Source organism: Haplochromis burtoni, unplaced genomic scaffold (genome assembly GCF_018398535.1).
Source record: "Haplochromis burtoni strain Fernald_Lab_line unplaced genomic scaffold, NCSU_Asbu1 Contig_671, whole genome shotgun sequence".
Lineage (NCBI taxonomy): Eukaryota > Metazoa > Chordata > Actinopteri > Cichliformes > Cichlidae > Haplochromis > Haplochromis burtoni.
In genome coordinates this window covers 61,401-69,902 of record NW_024583032.1, presented here as the reverse complement: position 1 = coordinate 69,902, position 8,502 = coordinate 61,401, and the positions used below count along the sequence as shown (strand labels likewise).

Genomic DNA, 8,502 nt, shown 5'->3' with positions numbered 1-8,502 from the left:
AGAAGCCTTTCGGTCCCCTGATGCTCGTATTTCTTCTATTTGCCTCAGTTTGTTGGCCATATACATTATAACACGACTGTCTTATTCGGAAAACCAACACACACACACACACACAGACCTCCAGCCCGACTGGTACAAACCTCCTCCCAACTGGAATAAACTTGTTTGTGGCAGCCGCGCGCTTCGTGGGCTTGTAGCGCGCGCCATGATTCGCAGGGATGTGCGATAAAAAGCGTGTGTGTCACACGAGGGAAGCTTTATGTGAGAGTACGCGCAGGTCTACCATGTAAAAGCCATTCATGTGCTTAATGTGTTAAACCGATAAACCCTGACCGTGGGCTCGTGTGTCGTGGTGATTTATTTATGGCTGTGAATCTCAAACGTACCCTCCAACGCACCTCATCCACTAGGAACAATTAGCTCAGTCTGCAGCGTTGTTTTTCACGGTACCGGGCGCGGCGCCGGTCTGCAGGCACTACGCGACATTCTGTGTCGTCAGTTATGTTGCACGAGGAACCTTGCGCGTTCACGAAGTCCAGACCTGCGCGCCCGCGTTTGAATACCGGCTTGAGCCGGTAAAGAGCTGCCAAAGCAGGCAGGAAATCATCCGCTGACGACAAAAGATGCAGCTCCCTGAGCCTGGACGCCTTTGTGTCTAAGCCGGACCACTTTCATTCTTCACATATTGTTTGCAATACGTAGATATTACAGTCTGAGACAGGTTCCGCCCAGTGTTCGTCCAGACAGCCCCGAACCGCACAGATCCACTATAATGATCATGAGATAGGAGAACTTTGCTCCATCACACGGCTGTCCTCCCTCACTGCTCTGGAGGTAAGTCCGACCTACGTTGGTCCGTCCGGCGGTAGGATGCTGTCGGTACAGCGGTAGCGCCTAATGTTAACATTTTCTAAGGTTTATTATCTGAACTATACTTTACTGACGTATTTATTATTCTATCAAAGTCGCACAGAAATCACTTCAAGACTCGAATGAAGCGACATTATTAGAAACCTTTCACAGTTAATAGCAGCAGGAGTCAAGAAATAACTTCTGCGCTGTGTTTTAGTGGGTAAGAAAGCCCACGGACACGATATATTGACATCATCCTTCCTCTGCACTGCGGATATGTCGAACACAGGCAGCCCTAACGGATACCGCGTCAGTATTTAGGCCGTATCTTTTTCATACTGTGTAGCATTTTACTTTTAAAGTTGGCAGAGGCAGCTTTCATTATTCTACTGTCCATATTTAGTGTGTGCCTAATAATCTGTACACTAATACTTGTTTAAGGTCGGAACCAGCCTGTCATTCTCGGTGTTCTGATTATTTTATTAATGATTCAAAGATGGTGAGAAATTCTGATCACATGCTCCCACAGTACTACCATATCATCACAATACTTTATTAATCCCTAAGGAAATGATGTGGGTTACAGTTGCTCCAACACTGTAACAGGTTAAACTATTTAAACAAACAATATGTTACATTGTTGTCAGTTTCCAGCAGATCTGTGATGTGTATGCACCTCAGTGTTGTACTTAAGCATAGTAGTGTTGAAGCAGAATGATTTTCTAAGCTGCCATTTCTGTTTTTAGGACATCAAGTGAGACTTTTTTCTTTTTAAATCTGACGTTACAGAAAAAATAATAATGCCTGAAAATCAATGTTGCTACCGATCATTGATCTGAGGGCCCAGTACAAATAATAATCAACCACTTGTTTGAATGTAGTTTATAGAACTTTTAGAAAACTTTTTAGTTTTGTTCTCCATAAAAACCAGTGGCGTTACGTAGATATACTGGAAAGGGTTCAAATATAAAGAATCATAATTCATTTTAGCTATGTATACTTCAGGCTGTGGGAAAGAATATTAATAAATAATATCTTTACATCAGTTTTGGGAAAGGTGGATTTTCAGGCTCATCTAAGGGTTAATTTCATGACTGACACATTCGTTTGTTTGTTACATTGTTAATGGTATTACAAGTGTAGTTGTTCTCAAACCTGGAAAGCTTCGTGTTTTTAAGGAAAAGTTGACTTTACTTTAAATCAAAGTTTGTTGCTTGAAGATTTTCAGGTTAAAGAATAAATGCAGATAGTTTCTGCATCGAGTAGTGTAGACTTGAGTTGCAGTTTTCATGCTAGGACTTAATATATTCACACTGTTAAACAGACCAAACATTGTTAAATTGGCAGTTAATTAGAGATAACTATATTTTTAATACCCGTGAACCAAAATATCTGTAGTTGTATAAGAAAATGGTGTATTAAATTTGTGACATTAAAATCTGTCTTATTAGTTAAAAATGTTTATTTTAACTTTTTAACTTGTGATTTCAGTGTGAGGTTGTTAGATGTGCATCAGAGTTGCACAAAGCAGATGAGGGAGTTAACTTTCAGGGTAAAAGACCTTGTGCAGACAAAATGCTGCCTGAAAACACTCCTGGTTTGATTTTTAAGTGTGCAAAGAATGGAATAAGAGTGTGTCAACATGAAAGACATGCATCGCACAGGCTGTTCTAAACTCAACCCACTCGAGTCTTACCCTGGCTTTTACAGTAAAGAGCCAATTTAAAAATAAGTGACCACCTTAGTTTGTCTTCTAAACAATGCAAAAGCAGAGATTCAGCATTTTTACAAAATTGTAGTTTAATATTTAAATTTCTTTATTCCAGTGAAATCAAGCGGGTACAGTAAGATTGGTTGGATTTGTGTGTAGTGAGTAATTAAATTTGTTATCTCTTATTCTCTTTGTGTAGTACATCTGACAAAGGAAGTGGTTTCACTGAGGTATATGGAGTGGGCTTATGTTAAATGGACTAGTTACTTTACGGTCAAAGTATTGGTTCTTCTTTATTAACCAGTGCTATTTCTGTTAAATGTGCCCGACTTGGTGCTCAGCAGCAGCAAAGGGCTGTTTTTATTTAAAACACCTCTGCTTCTGCTGAAGTCCTGCTGCTGCCAAATGGCCCAAAATCAGCAAATTCACCTTTGACCTCCAATTATAACTGTTTTTTCCATCTCGTCCTGCAGGTGACTTGGTTTAGCAATGAAGATACCCAATGTCCAAAGTTGTCTGGGTCCAAACATTTACCCAGAGGTCCCCGATGGTGGTTGGGGCTGGGTTGTGGCTCTGGCTTTTTTCCTAGTGGAGGTCTGCACCTATGGGGTCATCAAGAGCCTGGGTGTCTTCCTCCAGGATCTGATGGAAGAGTTTGGGGAGAGCAACAGCCGTGTGTCGTGGGTCATTTCCATCTGTGTCTTCGTTTTCGCCTTCTCTGGTCAGTCTCTTCTCCTGCACTCTTTAAGTTTTTAAGAGACTTTGTGCATGCAGACAAATTGAATGTAAGACAAAGCCAGGAGGTAGTGTCAGGGCCCATTTCCTAACCTTCCTGTTTCTTAAACCTTTACAAAGCGTGTCCCAGCAAACACAGGGCAAGAGGCAGGGCACACCCTGGCCAGCCAGTTGCAGAACTAACGAATGCTTTAATACTATTATACAAATAATATCTAGATAGATCGGAAAAATGGCCCTTGTGTTGTTCAGATTATAGATGATGGAGATATGGACTCAGGGCTGGACTGGCCATCGGGCATACCGGGCATTTGCCCGATGGGCCGCTCTTGATTTGTCGTTTTTATGGGTCGATGGGGTTTTATTTCTTTTTCTCTTTTTTTACGATATAAATGAACGGTGGTGGATTGGCCAGTTGGTCATGATCAACTCTGGGCTGGACCAATTACAGCCGAGGAGGTCGAACTAAAGTTGAGGTGAAAAGGAACGCGATTTGTCCCGTACTACTTCAGCTAGAAAGTTGCTACTTCAATCAAGAAGCTGATCAGTGATCAGCTGATCGGTTTTTCTCTCTGCGCCAGAAAGAAGAATCCAGCGGATGTCGCACTAAACAACAGCAGCACGTTTAAGCTTGATCAGCTGTTGTTAGAATTTATTTAATATTAATTTCTAGTATCAGCTGATGTTTGCTGGAGCCACAGCTGCAAAAAAGCTGCTGGTCATGATATGGTTTGGTTATCTGGTGAGAGGGAAACATGAAGATGAAACCAGGAGATGTCCTTACTGGATCATCAGAGCTGTGATGGAGAAACAGGTTTACCTTTTAGGTGACATGGATGAGTTGAAGTTATGAACTGTTTCTGAGAGACAAATAACACCAGGATCCTTTTCTAAGCAGCTGACAGCTGGTAACTGTGCAGGGGCGGGTCTAGCAAAATGTTGCCAGGGGGGCATGTAGGGCATTAACAGGGAGAAAGTGGCACAAAGAAATACTTTTCTTTCTTATTCTCATACAAAATGTCTCGCTTTTATTAAATAATTATCTGAATCTTACAACCAAAGTTTTCATCTGATGTAAAATGTATAGAAATCCATTATTGTATTCAGTAAATATTTAGTAATATATACCCTAGTAAGTTATAGTATTCTTTCCTTTGGCAAGGTACCATCTGTGCAGTCTGCAATTCTGTTGAAGAAAGATGTTGAATGTATTTAATTACTGGAGAAAAATGATAGGTTTCTGTGCATTTTCTTTATAAGTGCATTAAATTAAAATCGGTTTTGTCAGTTAAGCATCTTGAGGCAGAGGGTGGGGGAGTGGTTCCCTATTTTTTTTCTTTTCTTTTTTTGCTGGGAGTTAGCAACCCTATAAGTGAGGTATATGTAATTATAAATTAGGTTGTTTTATATTTTTGCTAACTACTGTTTAGAATACCAGAATAGGGAGGATGGTGTAGGTTTAAGTTTATTATAAAGGCTTTATGGCTTTTCCTACTAAACCATGGTGGGCCGGTCATTAGTCAAAATGCCCGGGCTGATTTTTTGTCCCAGTCCAGCCCTGTATGGACTCCATATCAGGAAGGATCAATTCTTGGCCCCCTCCTGGTATTAGACTTTGCCTATGATGCGTATCACAATACATAACAATACATTGCTGTTGTGATTTTCATCCTCAGCTCCGCTGTCGACAATGCTGAGCAACCGCTTTGGCTATCGACCTGTGGTCATGACGGGAGGCTTCCTTATTAGCCTGGGAACTATCACCTCTGCCTTTACCAGCTCCGTCACCGAGATGTACATTACCACTGGGATTGTAGCAGGTACTAAAAAGACACAAGCTTTTCCACACCTCTGTGTCTGTTTTTGTCACCATTGTGTGCCGTTTACTGAGCTTTACTTTTGCAGATGTGTTTGTCTTATTTAACACCCTGTGAATTCTTTGACTTGATCTAAAGGGACTCCTAGCAGTGTGAGCAACAAAATCTGCTACAATGTATTTCTTCCACAACTGTGCAATGAGTGAGAGGTGAACGGCCTCTCCCAAACACCATCCAGTCAGGTCTACTCTGATGTCTTAGCTGTCCAGGACTGACAGAACAGAGCAGAACAGGAAAGTAAAATAGTTCCCAAAACACAAATTGTACTTTGGGATCAGGTGTAATAAAACTGAAGCAGCTGAAGACAGAGCAGTAAATTGACTTAACCAAAGTGACAGATTGAATGACGAACCAGTTGGTGGAGTGAAATGTCATCAAGGCACATTAACTTGCTTTTTTCTTGGACAGAAAGCACTGCTAGCTCTCCCACCCTAATGACCATGTCGGCCTGTGGACTCCAGCTAACTTGGCAACTCCTTCTCTCTCCCCCGTCTCTCTTTTTTTTGTCTTTACATGCCTTTTGTCTTTCAGCAGCAGCTGTAGCAAACCCGAGTCATCACAAGCAGCCTACCATCTTTGACAAAGGAGTGGCCTGACACCCTGAATCTTTGACCTACCCCCTAGCAGTGTTCTACCATGCGGACCAGTGGCTGTCATGTCCCCTTTTTCTCTTCTCCTTTCTTTACAGGCCTTGGCTACTGCCTCAGCTTCCTCCCCACTATCACCATCCTAGCCCAGTACTTTTCTGGACGGCGAGCGCTCGTCACCTCGATGGCTTCTTCAGGAGAATCTGTTGCTATGTTTGTATTTGCCCCAGGTAAGTGATAAAAGAGCCTTTACATCAGAAATGGCTTGTGACCTATCTTCTGATTGTTCTTCTCCTCGTACCTCCCATTTTTCCACAGCTTTCACTACACTGAAGGAGCATATTGGCTGGCGCTTCTGTCTAGTTATTCTAGGTATAATTCAAGCATCTGTGATTGGCTGTGGGGTTCTCCTTCGTCCAATCGTCATCGAGGAAGAACCTTTAAAGAAAAATGATGACGAGACGCTCTCCGTGAAAGAGATGCAGGCTGTTTACGAGCTGGAAAATGAACAAACCAGAACCTCCATCAGTTCGGACATCTCCCAAGGTTCACAGGACTCTGGTGTCACCTCTCTGTCTGCCTCAAATGTAGACCTGAGAAATGCAGAAGGAGAAACCAAAGCTCTGATGGAGTGGAAGGACAAAGTGCCGGACAAAGACGGTGAGGACATATCACTGTCCATGCCTTCTGCTCAAGTCAGTGAGGACAAGGGGGAACTGGCAGAGCTAGATAGGGGCCCTGTAAGTTCCACAGGTTCCAAACTTCTGGACTTCTCAGTCCTTAAAGACCCTGGCTTCATCTGTTACTCCCTTTTCGGTCTATTCGCCACTCTTGGCTTCTTTGCGCCACAGCTCTACATCATTGAACTGAGCAAAAGCAGGGGTGTGGAATCCACCATGGCCTCCTATATGCTGTCTGTGATGGCTGTGGCTGACATCTTCGGCCGCTTGCTCATTGGAGTGGTGCTAAACAAAGTCCGATTCAGAAAGACCTTGGTGTTGTTGGGGTGTGTGGTTCTGATGAGCTTGGTTCTGGTGGCCTTCACTATCGTGTGGGAGTTCTGGGGTTTGGCAATCTGCTCCGGCTTCTTTGGCTTCATCATGGGCACTGTGGGCTCCACGCACATTCCCATGCTGGCTGAAGAAGATGTCGTGGGCATCGAGAAGATGCCGTCATCTGTGGGAGTGTATGTTTTCATTCAGAGCTTTGCTGCACTTGCTGGACCACCGCTGGGAGGTATGAGCGCCTACTTCTTCGGTTTGATTTAACACATCTCTGGGTATAAAGTCTTAACAGCTGTCTCATTTTTCCCCAGGTATGCTGGTGGACATCACTGACAACTATGGTGCTGCTTTCTACTCCTGTGCAGCAGGCACAGGTCTTAGTGCCATCTGTCTGGCTCTGGTTGGCCCTGCCAAGTCTAGAACGTGCCAAAGAGGGAGCAGAGTCCAAGAGAATGCAGAAGAGGTGAAAATATCTCAGAATAGTGACCAAGCCGACTTTTTGGAGGTGGACTTGGCCCCAGAAGACAGTCCAGTTGGACAGGGTGAGGATCAGGACAGCTGCGTTATTTGAGTCCAACCACAGCGTGGCATCACAATGGACAGAAGTGTCAACCAAACAAGTGCAGATGTACTGCAGGAGGCGTCATTGCCACAAACACCAGTGACGGCTGGAAAATCTCAGGTGTCGCATTTCCACTTTTCAGCAAACTTGAAATTCACTTCTTCCAGTGAAGAAAACAATCTTACATGAGACCAATGAAACATCCGTGAGCACATGTCCACACTTTTCTGTCTGTTTAGGGTAAAACCTTTCTTTTGCAATGTGTGAATTGTATAGAGAACTGCTATCATGATGTAACTCCGGGTTTAGCCTCTGTTCTGTGAGCTTTAGCAACTCAATGCAACCATCCAGCAACGTTTCATGAAAAGAGAGCGCATCGACTCTTAACACTTCAAGAAACCTTCATGTTGATCACTTTGTGAATATAGTAAAAACTACAGGTTCCATTTGGTAAAACCAGCCTGGGTACATCTTTGTAGCTGTGTCCCAAAACCTATGTCGCATCCTTCGGAGGTCGCATTTGAAGGCTGAATATGTCCAAATGCAGCCGGAAATGGGTCCTTCATTTCCCCGGATTTGAAGGGCGTGTCCTTCATGCCCCAACCTATCCCAGAATTCATAGCCCAGCCAATTCCAGTTTTCAACAATGGCATCCGCTACTAAGTTTTAATATTACTCTTATTATTCTTTTTGGTTCACAAAATAAACTTTTAGCATATTTTCAGGCAAGAAAGCAGCCTTCTAAACTTCAAATATCAGTTCGGTTTATCAAGACACCACATATTTGCAAAAGCGCTACGACGTTTTCAGAGATGTCTGTTACCCACCAGCTCGATAGCTGACCGGGAGGTCAAGGGTCACTAGAGCCGGTGAGAACACCGGACTCCCGGCACATTGTTTTCAAAAACGACTACTCAGGTTAAACATGATATATATGTCGCTTAGATAACTTAAAATGTTATTGTTTGGCTTTGTGTTTTATTTGTTCCTGAGTAAATCGGTTTGGCTGAGATTAAATTTGTAGTTGTCACACAGCTGAATAAACGTCAAACGTCAAAGTGTGAGACAGTCGAGAGTTTACTCCAGTGTCCTGTTATATTTCAGATAGCAAGGAGCAGACGGCCGAGTTTATTAAACTCCACCGAGACCGCGGTGACGCAAAACTAAAGGCTAG

General features: G+C 43.2%; 1 protein-coding gene across 3 annotated transcripts; it reads left to right on the top strand.

Annotated features, from left to right (window-relative positions):
* The first annotated feature begins 583 nt into the window (after window positions 1-583).
* Window positions 584-8,214, top strand: slc16a6b (solute carrier family 16 member 6b). 3 transcript variants are annotated; one of them, XM_005949521.3, is made up of 6 exons: window positions 584-834; window positions 3,037-3,284; window positions 4,975-5,118; window positions 5,864-5,992; window positions 6,081-6,998; window positions 7,078-8,214. In XM_005949521.3, the coding sequence occupies exons 2-6, from the start codon at window positions 3,053-3,055 to the stop codon at window positions 7,335-7,337; spliced, it is 1,683 nt and encodes a 560-aa protein (XP_005949583.1). In that variant the 5' UTR covers window positions 584-834; window positions 3,037-3,052; the 3' UTR covers window positions 7,338-8,214. The 3 variants fall into 3 exon arrangements, with proteins under 3 accessions (XP_005949583.1, XP_014185511.1, XP_014185510.1); XM_014330025.2 differs by lacking the exons at window positions 584-834; window positions 3,037-3,284 and having other exon boundaries at window positions 5,000-5,118; window positions 5,710-5,992; XM_014330024.2 differs by lacking the exons at window positions 584-834; window positions 3,037-3,284 and having other exon boundaries at window positions 5,000-5,118; window positions 5,707-5,992.
* The last annotated feature ends 288 nt before the right edge of the window (window positions 8,215-8,502 follow it).

Bases quoted from the DNA above. Each gene is read 5' to 3' on its own strand.
- slc16a6b (XM_005949521.3), top strand. From the start codon at position 3,053: ATGAAGATACCCAATGTCCAAAGTTGTCTGGGTCCAAACATTTACCCA. The intron at 3,285-4,974 runs GTCAGTCTCTTC...TTTCATCCTCAG, and splicing joins CTTCGTTTTCGCCTTCTCTG to CTCCGCTGTCGACAATGCTG. The intron at 5,119-5,863 runs GTACTAAAAAGA...CTTTCTTTACAG, and splicing joins TACCACTGGGATTGTAGCAG to GCCTTGGCTACTGCCTCAGC.